The sequence below is a fragment of the Lathamus discolor genome, chromosome 2, assembly GCF_037157495.1.
Source record: "Lathamus discolor isolate bLatDis1 chromosome 2, bLatDis1.hap1, whole genome shotgun sequence".
In the NCBI taxonomy this organism is placed as follows: domain Eukaryota; kingdom Metazoa; phylum Chordata; class Aves; order Psittaciformes; family Psittacidae; genus Lathamus; species Lathamus discolor.
This window is the reverse complement of record NC_088885.1, coordinates 52065710-52080032: the sequence shown is the minus strand read 5'-3', so window position 1 is coordinate 52080032 and position 14323 is coordinate 52065710. Positions and strand designations below refer to the sequence as shown.

The window sequence follows — 14323 nt, the reverse complement described above, 5'->3', positions numbered from 1 at the left end:
CTCTCTGGTGGCTCTACTTGGCATCTGTATAAGGCAGACCTGGATCATGCCATCTACAAAAGGTCATGAAGTCCTGCACAGTATTGAATCCCACCAATGTTGGCAATGTACAACGGCAGATGTACAGAGCAAGATACATACAAGAACTTTTATTACTCAGTAAAAGGCATTTTGTAGTAGCCATAGGTCTTTCTCTGAAAAAGAAAGTATGAGTTCAAGTGTATCATGTTGAAGCTGACCATCACTTTCCCAATAAACAGACAGTTACCGACACGCACTTCATGGCAGGACAATGCACATTTTGGATCTCTTCTCTCACAGTCTTCACAAGCTTATAATAGTCTACCTGATGTAAAATAATTACAGTAAGAGTGATTTTATGGTTGATGGATTGGAATAGAGCTCAAGCTACCCAAGCTGGACTCGTGGTTTTGCCAGTCTTCCTGTGCAACATTTAAAAAAAGTAGGATTTGCCTGTTTAAACATAGGTTCCTAGAGTACCTCAGCTAAATAGTGTTAAAAGTATGTGGTCTCTAGATGCTACTCTGTGAGAGCAGAGGTTTCCCATATGTCCTCTGTCATATCTGCTAGGTATTTTAGATGCATGAAGGGGCTTAAAGTGGCTCTAAATGCCTACATTTGGGCAACTAAGTCATCTTTGGTGTCCCTGTCTCTTATTTTTTCACATGTAGAATATGAACAAAAGTACTTCTCTATTAAAATGATATGCTGTTGGGGTAGGAAGTGCCTTTTCTGTGCGTTTACTTTACAGCAGTAAAGTCCATGGATAATTACCTTTACACAGATATTTTTTACTGATTCTGCAAAATAAGTACAAGCATTTTTGGGAGATGCATGGAATTATAAAATGAATCTGTTATTTATTCTGCAGAATATGCCCTCAGGTAAACTGGTTTGCCAGTAAAAGAGCAGATTTCTACATGGGGAGAAAAAAATAAAAGAAGGCTTTAATATTTTTAAACAGAAAACAATGAATTACATTATGTTGGATGAGGAGAGAGTAGCATGTTGATTTGTATTTATATCCTTGTGCTCACCGAGCCTTTCCATTTTGTGGCTGTTTTTTTCAGTCTTGAAGGAAGTTTGGACTGATTTGGAATTTAAAACAGCATCAAGGCAAGACTTCGTGCTTGTCTATACATGAAGGCCAGTTCTTCTTGACCAATCTGTCCACATTAAGTGGCCAACCTTTCCATATTGACTACTCTCTCACAGTTAAATCCTGTGGGCTGGCCTCGCAGGGTGGAGAGCTGCCTTCTAATGTGAGGGAAACATTCACACTTCTACAACATGCTAATAATTTAAAGTAATAAGCATCCAGGCATCAACTTTATGCTTGGAGATGATAAATTTGAGTGATGTCGCTCGTTCAGTTGACAAGCTATACATGTTAGAGATGATGGGGTAAAGAGAACATAAACTTAGACTGCCACTCTACAGTTGGAAAATAAATAGAAGCAGTAAAAATGCAGATTAATTCATATGATTTTATTTTCTCTTGGTCTGTGAAGAAACAGGATCTTCACTCACCTCTTTGGCTGGAAGGAAGTTGGGTTGAACAACCATTAAAGGAGGGAGGTGTAGTATTAATCTGCCCAGAATAGTTGGTCACTGTGACTTTTGCAGTGGTCTTAAAGAGATTATTTTCATTAGATTCCTGAAAAGATGCATAAATTAATCCATTTGAAAAGTACCAGTATTTTAATTACTGCAGCATAATTACTTAATACCACTGTGGTTCACTTTGGTAGAGAACATTACTTCAGAAGCCCTTAAGCAGTTACAAAAAACATTTTAAATGACTCCTCCTTAAGTCAGTCAGTGTTCTTAAGGCTCTTCTATGGTTTAAGTGGATTAAATTTTATTTTGTCATTAGTTTGAACATTTACCTTACTGTGTAAATTTATCTTACTGGATGAATACTTAATCTTTGATCTCCTACTGTCTCAGGTTTGTGGCCCAATCAGTCTAGTATTTTTCTTCTAATATTAGTTGTGTCACACAAGGATGTCAAATAGTTTGACGTAGTCAGTAGTAATACAAGTGGCAAATAGGCAGAGATTTCTTCCCAGCTTACATGGGTTCGCGGTGTATTGATACCAGAGGCTAATGAGGTTATACCTTATGCTGAAAGGTTTAGGTGACATCCTGAGCTACATAAAGTGAACACCAAATTCCCAATGATTTTTATTACTCTGGGCTTAAGCGAATGCATTAAAACAAACAAATCCAAAACAAAACCTCCGGACCACCTGTATCTTAACCCTCCTGGATGTTCCAGTTGTCTTTGTTAAGTACTTCATCTTTTGAGCTTCTATTCTAATACCCAGCAGGAAGAGAATCAAGTTCTTGTCTTCTGTTACATGCAGTAGGCAGCAGTTCCATGCATTACTTCCAATTTCATCTGGAAAACTGTTTTTATCCACTTGTAAATCACTTTCTTCTAGGTTTCATTGCTTTCCCTGTTGTTTTGGAGAAATAGAAAGCCTTCTTTTCCTTTTTTCCACATCCTTTCCATTATTTTGTCTTCCTTGTTTATTCTATGCAGTTAGTGATTTCAGTTTCCTCAGTCAAAGTATGGATGTTTCCATTCTTATTCTTTCAGAATATCTTCTCTTTCCTCTGGGCTGTCATGATGCAGATAAACATAGTATTCAACATGGGGATATCTTCCTGACACAGCACAGGTTTACTGTCCATACCATTAGTTGTGCGCAGTGTTGGACTTCATGTGCTGTCCACGATAAGTCATATATATTGCAAGAATGTTGGGGGCAAATTCTTGCTCAAATAGGCAGACACCAGAAAATTTGGGTCTGGTCTTTGTCTCCTGTACAGAGAGGCATAAAACTGAGCTTGACCCATTCTGTTGCCATTCTAGATTACTTTAAAAGTGTTACGTAAAGCAAGTATAAAATAATGTGTAAGTGATATCCATACATTTTTTTGTTTGTTTTTCTTTACTAACATTTCTTATCCTCTTATTAGCAGAGAGGGTTATGATCATTTGATACAAAGCACTGCTTTGATATCACAGAACCAAAAGAGTAAAAAAGTATTATATAGGTATTTTGTAATACTGTCTAATAAATTTCTAACCCAGAATATGAGGTAATCCAAAGACATTTCGTTTTGATGAATAACGGAAGTTCAAAAGCTTTTTTCTAATTTATAAGATACATTACACAGAAATCTTCCTTGGGCTGCTTCAGTTATCTTTTATCTTGATTATGGTTGACATTTTTAGGGTACAAGGCACTGTAGTTAGGAGGATAATTTTATATTCTCTGTGAGGTGCTGCAGCTTGGCTCTGAATGATATCGGAGACAGTTTGAAGTCAGAGCACTATATTATTTTTCCATTGCAGCTACTGGATACCTCATGCAGCCTGATTAGTGCCACGAAGCTTTGAAAGACAAAACAGTGATGACAGAAAACATTACAATGCTTTACAGAGCAAAGGGCAGGAACAGGTTCTCAATACACCTTCTTTATTTTTCTTGTAAATTCAGTTAAGATTTAATATAGTGCAAAATATTGTAAAACCTTCATTTGCTGGGAGAATCTGGGCAAGGGAAGGGCTGTATCGCTTGAATAATTCGACTGCGTGCCTGTTGTAGAAGAGCCCCCACCCAAGTGCCCCCAACTCACATAGCTCTTGGGCACAGAGATTTGGATTTATTTGCAAAGTACCTTATTCTGATTAGTCTTCCTGGTATTTATGTACATTTAAGCAACCCTCCTGTATGCAGACTAGCTAACACATAAAATTCATTACTTAGCATCCCTCATCTGGCTCTTCTGCTTATTAAAAATCAAGGTAGAAAAGGGAATGTAGTATTTTCCACAACATTTTTTTACTTTCAAAAAGTACTAATTGGATGCAGCTTTTCTCAGTTTAAAAGGAATAAAAGCAAGCTACAGTTTCACTCATACTTTTTACCTTTAGGCAAACTCGCTGTAACTGCTGCTGAAATTAAATTAGGATCTATACTTTCTTCTGGAATCTTTCCAGCTCATCTTTAGGTGAAACACATAGAACAAAAGCTGAAAGCAAATATTGTTCCCAATTCTGTCTTTTCATGAGTATAACATGAGAAATTGCATTCTACTATTGTGGTTAAGATACCTAACAATTATTCCAGTATCGTCAGGTGTATAAAAACCCATCTGTAAATGTCTTCTAAATTACATTAACAGTTTGTCTTTCAGTCTAAATGGCTTTCTTATACCCTGTTCAGTACATGTCTGCAATCTGAATGAAGTTTAAAAATATTTTAAAGGCAGGGATAGGGAGCAGAATGAAGCCCCCATAGCAGTCATACACAAGTCTTGTTCCTGGATGTGAGCCACCCAAGGTTACGGAGGGAGCTGACGGAAGCATTCACTGAGCCACTTTCAATTGTTTATCAGCAGTCCTGGCTTGCTGGAGAGGTCACAGTTAACTGGAAGTTAGCAAATGTGATGCCTATCTACAAGAAGGGCCAGGAGGACCCAGGGCACTAGTCTGACCTCAGAGCTGGGGGTGGTTATGGATCAGATCATCTTGAGTGCCATCACGCAGCATGTACTGGAAAACCAGGTGATCAGGCCCAGTCAGCATGGGCTTATGAAAGGCGAGTCCTGGTTGACAAACCTGATCTCCTTCTATGACAAAGTGACCTGCTTAATGGATGCGGGAAAAGCTGTGGATGTTGTTTACCTACACTTTAGTAAAGCCTGTGACACCATTTCCCACAGCATTCTCCCTGGGAAACTGGCTACTCACAGCTTAGACAAACGTACACTTTGTTGGGTAAAAATTCTGTCTGGGTAGCCAAGCCCAAAGAGTAGTAGTGAATGGAGTTAGATCCAGCTGGTAGCCGGTCACAGGGGGATCTAATGACTCACGTAAGTTTTTTTAAAAAGGAGGCTTATTTGGGAGTCTTATCTTAGGCACCTTTCCTGGCAAACTTGAACTGATTTTTTTATGATTGATAAGAATTTTATGTTTATAAATTCTTCTCAAAGACGGAATTGCTTTTCCACAGACAGCACCAGGTGTGTGAGCACGTTTGCAGAGGCAGACTTAGGTATCTGATGGTGATCCTCTGTGTGGGTCTGCCTTGTCCTCCTGAGGAGCTGCAAGGTCCCATGACATTTTGATCATGCAATCTTTCATCAACCTGAATCCACTAGATTTTTGCAACAGAAGGAGAGAGATCTCCAAAGACAGGCTGGAGGTTATGGCAGCTGCATCCATGCTGGCAGGGAGGTGAGACCGCATGGGTGACTTTGTTCCATTCACCCTGGTTCCCATAGGAGGGTAACCTGGGGACTGGGGCAGCACGGGAGGTCTAGCACACCCCTTTGGGTCCTTGTAGCATGTGCACTTGCTCCCCAGCCAAAACATCAACCTCGTGCTTTGTTGGCTAGCATGCAACAGCCACGTAGGCTGCCCCCTATTCAATGCACATGTTGTCCTGTTGGATCTGCATTAAAAACTGGAATCCACACAGCCGTGTTTTAAGGAAGCAGAAGGAGCTGGAAACAAGCAAGGAGCCATTTCCAGTAGCCAAATCAGTCATGGCATAGCATCAACATCAGTTCTGAAAACTGCTACTGTGTCCCAGACCACTTTTTCAAAATCTCAAGCCACGGCATTCTTCATTTCATGCCCTCTAACTGAACTGCTCAGTTTCTGAAATGAAGACAGGAGTGAGAAAAGTAAGGCTTGTATCAAAGGACCAGGGCTTCAGTTGGTTGTGAATTAGCATTTTTCTATTAGCTAATAGATAGATTAGGCATTGGAAGCAAGCTGTAGAAATCCTTTTTTGACAAAAGATGCTATAAAACTGTGATATGTGATTTTGTACTGCCAATTATTGTAAAAGCGAAATGCAAGGTTTTATAATGGGGCCGCTGCTTAATGTTGTTCTTTTTTTCTTTTTCCCTTCAAATCAGATATTTATCTTTGAGAATAACATCTATTACTGTGCCCATGTGGGGAAACAAGCCATCCGAGTGGTCTCCACAGGAAAGGAAGGTGTTATTTTCAATGGGCTCAGCGACTGGCTGTACGAAGGTAGGACATGACATTTAGGGCAGCAGCTAGTTATGAGTTTAAGTCACACTCTAGATTTACAGAACTGGCTGGAATTAGACCTTCGGAATTACATTTCTGGTGACCGGTGGACCACAGAGCTGAAAATCTGCTATTCTAACAGTTGTCTGAAGTGCTGGACTGGAAATAATGTGAAATGATGTAAGAATTCTGTTTTCAGGCTGTTTTTTCTTTCCTTTAGTCCAAAGGTAATAAATCACCAGGCTTTAATGAACAGAGCTGCTTCATTATTTAATGGCACCTGCAATCACTCATAGACGTGCCATGATTTCAAATCACAGAAAAGGACAGAACTGGGCAGGGAAAGGGGTTTTATTTTAAAGGAAGAGAGGGGAAACAATTTTACACGATCAGTTGTTTTCCAGAGCACCAGGTGAGCTCTGGAAGCTGCCCAGATCTTGCTACCTAAAAATTTTCTAAAAGCAGACAGGTCCTCACAGTAATTGGCTTCTTTCTATTGAAAATTGGCCTGTTGGAGTAGAGGGTCACCACTGGAGCACTGCTTTACTTTGGTCCTTTCAGCTGGCAAATGGCCATTTAGGTGTCTGTGAGCAGTTGCTTGCAAAACAATCTCACCTGCTCACTATTTTAGGAAAGGATCTTGTCAATCCCCAGTTCTTCAATCCCCAGTTCTTTTGGGGATGTTACAGGCTTTTAAGCTATTATTTTATCAGAATTAAAGTTTATATATATGTATATATAAATATGTTTATATAATTACATAACATGCGCACAACAGGCATGCCTCTCTCTGTTGCTGGCTAATGCTGCCAGCAGCTCCTTTTCACAAGGATCCTGGTTTTGGGACCTGTCACTGTCTCTTTCCTGTCACAGTTTCTCTCTAAAGTCACACTTTCTCCTGCAGGTGCCAGAACTGTCCAAAACTTTTCTGATCTCTGTAGAAAGAAGTGTCCAGATACATCCATTAACTGTGTCCTATGGGCTGCTCCCAGTTTCCTCGAGGCTTAATGGAACAGAATAGTTTGCAAAATGCTGTTCACCATTAGTTGGTGTAGAAATATTAATCACTGCTTAAGTTACTCTGTATCACAGCTAAGCTGGGGCTGTTGGACTCAAAAATGAAAGAATGAAATGAAATTGTTTTTCTTGCCACTCCAAGATAAGCTGGTCCCATAAATCATTGTACAAACTCACCAAACACAGCAGCAGAAAAATCTGATAGTGGCTTAGATTACTTTTGATATTTAAATGTGTTTACACTGTACCACAGAATATTTGCAGGTAAATGTCCTCTGTGAAGCACAGAAGTAACCAGAGGAGTGGCTAAGAAGTTACAAGATGCTTGTTTTCTTTTACTTTTCATTATTTATCGATTGCATTGCTAAAGTTGTGGGCAGGGCTGTTTGACTCTGTAGGTCAAATGTGCATATTAGTATCTGTATTTTGCTGATAAACATCATTCAGTACAGGAGGTCTTCTTGTAGAGCCTTGCACACGGCTCCATGCTGAGAGGCGTTTGTCAAGCCAGTGAAATCCAAGCATGCCAGCAAGCCTGTGATGACACTTGTTTTGCTGACACATACTTTTATTCAATTACGGGATTGCTCAGGCAATTTCTTGGCTGACATTGACTTTCAGGTTTGTCCTCTATAATGAACTTTCTTGATAACTTTATGTTAATGTACTGGGAAAAGGAATGAATGTATGATCAAATAGAGCTAGACTGTGTGATCCAAGCTGCTTCTCTTGCACCATGTCAACTTGTGCAGTTCTGATGGAGGTAAACCTAGGACCAGAGTCAGGACTGAAGACTCATGGCAGATGCTTGAACAAGCTGTGGCACCATGGGATCAGATGGATCTGCAATGTTCAAATGTCAGGTCTCTGCATGCGTGGATGGATAGAGCAGGATCCCAGAAGAAACTGGAATTTCTCCCACCACTGGGAGATGGATGACACCTCCCTAGCAGAGGCCATGGGAGTTCAGGCATCATTGTCAATGAGGCTGAAGTTTTACCATAGCAGTAGCTGGGGTGCTCTGCCAACACAGTTACTGGCACCTTTCTTTTTCCAAATTTTCTCCTTTTCATGGATGCCTCCTCTTCAGTGGGATAAACGGAACATTTTAAATCCAAATTTACCAGACCAGAGTTGCTTGAAATCTGGGCAAAGATTGAAATTTACTACCTCAGGGCTATTTTCCCTCTTCCCCCATTACCACAGGCATTTGTAGATGTGTTTTTCCCATCTCCCTAATGGAGCTGGGTGGGATGCCCAGACCGATGTTTGTTTGCACTGTTGCCACGTTAGCGAGCTACCGGGATGGATACTGAGCATATGTAGAAATCTCGTTCCATCTGTGCAGCCATCTCCAGCAGATAGTCTGCAAAAGAGCTGTGAGAAACACTGAGACAGGATCACAGAGAGTTCAGTGCACTCCTCTTCCCTCACATGCTCTTTTTGTTGCTGAAGTTCACCACCTCCAGCAGTGGCAGCTGAGCCCTCCCCACAGCGCCTGCTGGGTTACTGTGACAGCTCACAACCTGCTTCTTGCTTCACTTAAACGCGCCACATAAAACCCCACAGAAAACAATTTGGTGTTTTGAATTGAGGAAGCAATTTTTTAAGGTCTTTTACCATAACCAGCAAGAGCACATCCACCAAAATCCCCCCCCCAGCCTTTTCTGAGAGCTGTTTCCACAGCACATTATGCAGATGGCAGTCCCAGCAGTGCCACTGTTTGGGGTAACTCCTGACACTTCGTATGAATGGTGGACCCGGAGGGAATCACTTTTCTTCTGTCGTGCTTTTTGTCACGACAGAATAGATGTACTGTACTATTAATCACAGGTTTTTACTAAGTCCGGAAGTAGAGCAGATCTAGAGGAGATTTGACAGGCTTTTTGCCCTGGAAAAATGCAGAAGCTCATTTCAATTCAAGTTAAGCTCTGCTTTTGTAAATCTGCCAAAGGGGAAAAAATTCTTCAAGGTATTTATGCTGATCTGTAGACTTTTGATAATATAGTGAAAAACATTGCAAATCAATCAGAGCTTAATCTACTTAGTGCCTTTAGCTGGAAGGTTATAGGTTGATACATAGATTACTGTAACATGGAAGCATAGATTAAACATGGGGTTTATTACTAAAATAAGTACTGACAATGTTTTCATAGTCTGACTTAACATTTTCGGAGCTGTGCCTGATAGATGCTTATACTAAAATGGAGTGATATCCTATAAAAGAGAGTTTAAAGTTTTGCAGCTGAAACCAGCTAAGCATTTAAATGCATAGCACTAGCAAAGAATGTTTTATATTTCAGTTTGCTATGTGATTGCTATTGGTTTGAGAATACGTTATAGCAATGAGTCTTAAAGATAATTTTAAAACAAGTGGTGTTATAGCACAAAGTACTTTATGCTTCCAAAGCACTAGGATAAGAGCATGCATATGTACATTACATATATAGGACTTTAACAAAAGTAATGTACGTTTTTAAAAGTAAAGTGCAGATAAAATTCATTTCATTTGAACAATTTGTTAGAGCACTCTTCAAAAGAAATGTTTTTCTGTCATGGTGTAGTTAAAATATCTTCATGTGCTACCAGCCACTTGGAGAGTGCTCAGGTGTTGTGAGAAAGGGTGACAAGGTGCCCTGCCAGAGGTCAACTGTGTGATCCTGCTTAGTAACAAAGATAAGGTTATGGTGTCCCCGTGTTGCAGTTTGGAAGCCCACTGAGTTTGGGACTGTGTGATGCTGAATCCTGGGGAATGGGGCAGGAGGATATCCCTCTGTGCTGGCATGCTGCTGCTACACCAGGGACACCCCAGAAGGGTAATTCTGGGTCCCTTTACTTGGCTTTGCTGAACAGGACAGGGACCTTTTCTGGGCTGCACTCTTATAAAGTCCCAGCGTGACCTCCTTTGGGCAAGTCTGTGTTCACAGATAAAGGTGAACAGCTTCTGGAGTTATTTTCTGCTGCTAATTGCACACTTGGAAACCATGTGGATGTGGCATAGGGCACTTTGGTGTGTGCTCCTGTCATGGGTGGGAGGGGAAGGAAGGATTTTCACCTATAGATAGGCCTATCCCATCCATAGAGTGGGAAGCTGAGGGTTTTCCTTGTGGTTTTCCACATGTGTCCTCAGATGTAATAGTCTCTTAGAAGCTATTTTGCAGCTTGGTCTGCAGGACATATTTTGCGGTTTTAGGGACTTCGGTTGCAAAAGGAAGAGTTGTATGTGAGTTGCTTCTTCATCTCATGTCACTACCGGAGCAGTGAGAAGGGCTTCTCCTGTAAGTCTTTAAAGATCATCTCAAAGTGAGCATTCCCATTCCAGACTTAGTCCTGGCACTGTGGTTGTAATGTCTCATCTGGACATCTTCTCATGCTCATGTCAGAGAGAATCACATTGGCAGCTAAGCACCAGCCCTAGCTCACATGGCGCACTTTGAAAACTCTAATGCAATATGAGCTGTATGCATCCATCATTTAAAATTGATATTCTGCTCTGTTGAACTTTATGTACAGCGGTGTTGCTGTGCTTTATTTTTGGCTAGGGAGCAAGAGGAGCAGTGAGAAAAGACTTTTTTCAGTGATGATTCGTATGCCTTACGCATCTTCATTCTGCCTGTGCCTTATGTTATCACTAATAGATCCTCTTATGTGACTTCGCAGTGACACCTGGTGGGAGAGGCCACGATGTCATCATCATTAAGACAATGAAACTGCAGAATTTTTTGCTGCAAGATCTAGTAAAGGCTCCAGATTCCCCCTCACATACGTTTTCCCGAAACTCTCATTCTGAGCTTATGGGAACTACACGTCCAAAGCTAAGGGCTGATTCATGCTAATAGTGTTCCTGTTCCTTTTCTAGGCTTTATAAAGAGAGGAAGGAGAACACAGTAATAAAGAAAAATCTTTTCCATAATTTAATCAGCATCTCACAAAAATCAGAGGGTATATTTAGAGTGCGTATGGCTGGTCTCAGAAGTACTGTGCCTGGTAGCAGCTGCCAAATCAAGTAGCAATTATTTTGAGCAGTATCTTTGATGCTTATAGTATTTGAAGCAAGCGAAGTAGGTATATTTCTTAAGTTTAGAAGTATTAATCCTGGGACTCTGGAAGTGGTATTAATACTGGGAAAATGCTAGATAAGTCTGCCGGAGTAGTGCCTTGCCTAATTTGTCTGTATGCATCATTTATCATGGTATAATATGAGAATGCTGAACTTAATTCTTAGAAACAGGAACTTTGGTGATTGCATTATACCCAAATTTGAAAAGAGACATTCATAACGAGGCTGAAAACAAGTAAATCCTAAAATTCCTGTTCTGTTACCAGAGAAGGAGATGAGATATCCTAATATTTCACAGTGTAAGGCTAGCCTTTCCCAGTAATTAGTAGCTCCAAGACCTGGTAGGGGAGGATTATATGAGGGATTAGACTGAGACATCATGAAATTTTTTAAGATACTCCAGATAAATGAATCTCTTGCCAAAAGAATGCTAAAGCCAGGGCTGAGACTTTAAAAGGGGACAGCCCTGATGGGACTACAAATGAAGCCTTTTTGACAAGATATGTGAAGAGTCACTGGGACAGTGAATACAGATTTTAATTTGTTTTTAAGAACTTCAGTATTTTTAGACACAAAGAAGATATTTCATGGACACAGGTGAATGTGCAGTTCTACACATCTGCTATGGGGTAAATGGAGCCAAGGGAAACACTTGGAACTGGGAAACAACATCAGATGCACCCCAAGACTAAAAATCACTAGTTTGTCCTCAAGTACGTGCTGATGTTATTCAGGGATGTTGTGGAAGCAGTGTAGAATTTGTTCCCTTATTTCTCCTCTGGTTTAGGTGAGGTAGCAAAGCCCATGTGGTGCTTCAGTGACATTGTCACCATATAAAAATAGAAAGTTTTCCTTTGTTTCCCATATTGGACATCATTCAATATTGCCCATTCAGTACATGCAGCTATTGTGCAGCACTCGGGGCCATACAATTTCCATTTAGCCATTATTTAGCTGCTTGTTGAAAATACAGGTGACTATTTTTTGATGCATCTTTATTTGCCTCCTCATTTATATCAAATGTGCATAAAATCTGGCCATTTCAGTTGCAGCCAAAGTAAGAATGAAGAGCAGCTCTTGGCCTCAGCCATGCTTTGAAGTGGGAACTTCCACTGTACATAATTTCCACTGTACATAATTTCCACTGTACATAATTTTGTTGCAAGGATGGTGAACTAGATGCAACATTGTTTTGCCTTATTTATGTGAAAGCAGAAGACAAGAGCCTTAAATTTCACCAGATCATGTCATAAAAGACTTGGTAGAAGTTCCCTCACCTTGCTTTGGTCAGGGTTCCTCTGTCATAAGGCAGCCTGCATTATGGATTGCATCACCAGAAACAGGCTGCTGGCCCTTCTCAGTTGGCTAAGGTCAGGGAAAATTGAACCATTTACAATGTACATTATGAATGCCTGCCTAGAAATCAGCAAGCTCCTGAGAACTTTAAAATGCACTGTTATCTGGACTGGCTTCAAAATGCGGCACCGCACCGTGATAAACCTTGCCAGCTCTAGCCCAGTCTTTAACCTTCTCTTTCTGGAGAAGGTTGTTTGGAAGGGGGCTGCAAGCCAAACCCAACACCTGTCATCCTCTAATTTTTGGATCACCATCATTCAGGCATTTGGAAGGAAAACATGATACTATTTACTGTGGTCAGTGGTCTCCTTGGGGCCGTGGAAGGAAGCCAGTGTCCATCCTGATCTCACTGGTCAGCCAGCAGCTGCCAGTACTCTTAAGTCAAGAGGTATCCAGAAAGTGAACTTGTTTGTGTTTGCCCTGAAGCCATGGTAGGTATCTGAAAATAGATATCGTATCACTAAATGAAGTATTTAAAAAAGTGGCATATTTGAAGTTGCATAACAGAGCTATTATGGTTTTCTGCTTGTACATGAGTTCTATTTCTCTGCACCAAATTCATTACAGTAGCCTTGGGTAAAATATTCTGTCAGAAATCTGTGTCCCCATTTTCTGATTATGCTGGTATTTTTAATAACTAATTAGTATATTAGCACTTTAAATATTGCATAGATTTTGACCTATGCCATGTTTAGCTGAAGTCTGAAATAACTCCATGGAAGCTAATAGTGGTGCTCTGGATCTGCACCATGGTGCTGAATGCGAGGGTCTTGCTTTATGCCCACTATCAGGGCTGCGAAGGAAATATCTTAAACTGATGTTATTCCGAGAAAAAAAGAGTGTCAATATTAAAAAGCATTTGCAAATGCACTCCAATTTGAGAGCTGTTTTTCCTCCATGAAATCAAACCTGTGGTTTGATATTCTAAAACACAGAGAATACATTTAGGTGATCAGTTTCACTGCAGATAAAACAAAAATCCATCCTTTCTGTGTCAGTGGAATTGAGCTTGGGGTCTGTGACACACGTAAAAGTCTTCCAGGCTGTAGCTAGCCTCTTTGTCTCACTGCTCCTTGGCCTGAATAAAGAGTATCTGCCGTAAGAAATAAAAAAGCGACAATGAATGTACTGTGTCTGAATTAGAACGAGTGAAAGCTACATGAAAGGGGTGCAAATTCTGCTGAGATACGTGATTCTCACTAGAGAGTTAGGCTATCCATTGTATAGTAGTAGGGAAATCAAAAGAATATCAGAAATCATGACAGAAGTCAGCTCATTCATGAATGTCAGCTCTCCTAATGGGGAAAAAAAATACCTAAACAAAAAATAGTCAAATACTACAGCTCCAAATCTAATACCAGCTGGAAACAGTCAGAGGTCAGAGAGGGTCTTTGGCTGGAGGAGCAGAGGAGGTAATGACCTGTGAAACACAAAGGGTGAATTGCTGCCAAGGGCTGGCTGGGGATGAGGGATGCCCCTGAAGAGCTGGAGTCCACTGTTTCCTCCAGGAGAACAGGCAGGAGGTTAAACCTTTGTACATGAAAAAACAACCTTCAATATTCCGAACTGTGCTGCATGTGCTTGACATTGCATGAGGCATGAGAAACAGTGTGCTCAGATCCTGGTACTGGGAAAACAAAATGAGTTTTTCATACCAGTGATTCGAGTTACCTGCTCTCCACTGGACCTCAGACCTTTGATACATGAAAGCCATGCATGTTACAGTACAAGCTCTTTTTCAGACTGGGTCATAGAAGCCCAGTGGTGACTATGGTGTTGATACCAACCAGGACATGGAGGTGACT

The 14323-nt window shown here is 40.7% G+C and overlaps 1 protein-coding gene across 4 annotated transcripts in view; it reads left to right on the top strand.

Annotated features, from left to right (window-relative positions):
- DPP6 (dipeptidyl peptidase like 6) overlaps positions 1-14323 on the top strand; it is a 510591-nt gene that overhangs the window by 417517 nt on the left and 78751 nt on the right. For 3 of the 4 annotated variants that reach the window (XM_065666817.1, XM_065666815.1, XM_065666816.1), the window contains exon 8: positions 5965-6085. The exons of the other annotated variant lie outside the window; for it this stretch is intronic. In XM_065666817.1, coding sequence (XP_065522889.1) covers positions 5965-6085 — 121 coding nt within the window. The remainder of the gene's footprint in view (positions 1-5964; positions 6086-14323) is intronic. 4 annotated transcript variants of the gene reach the window in all.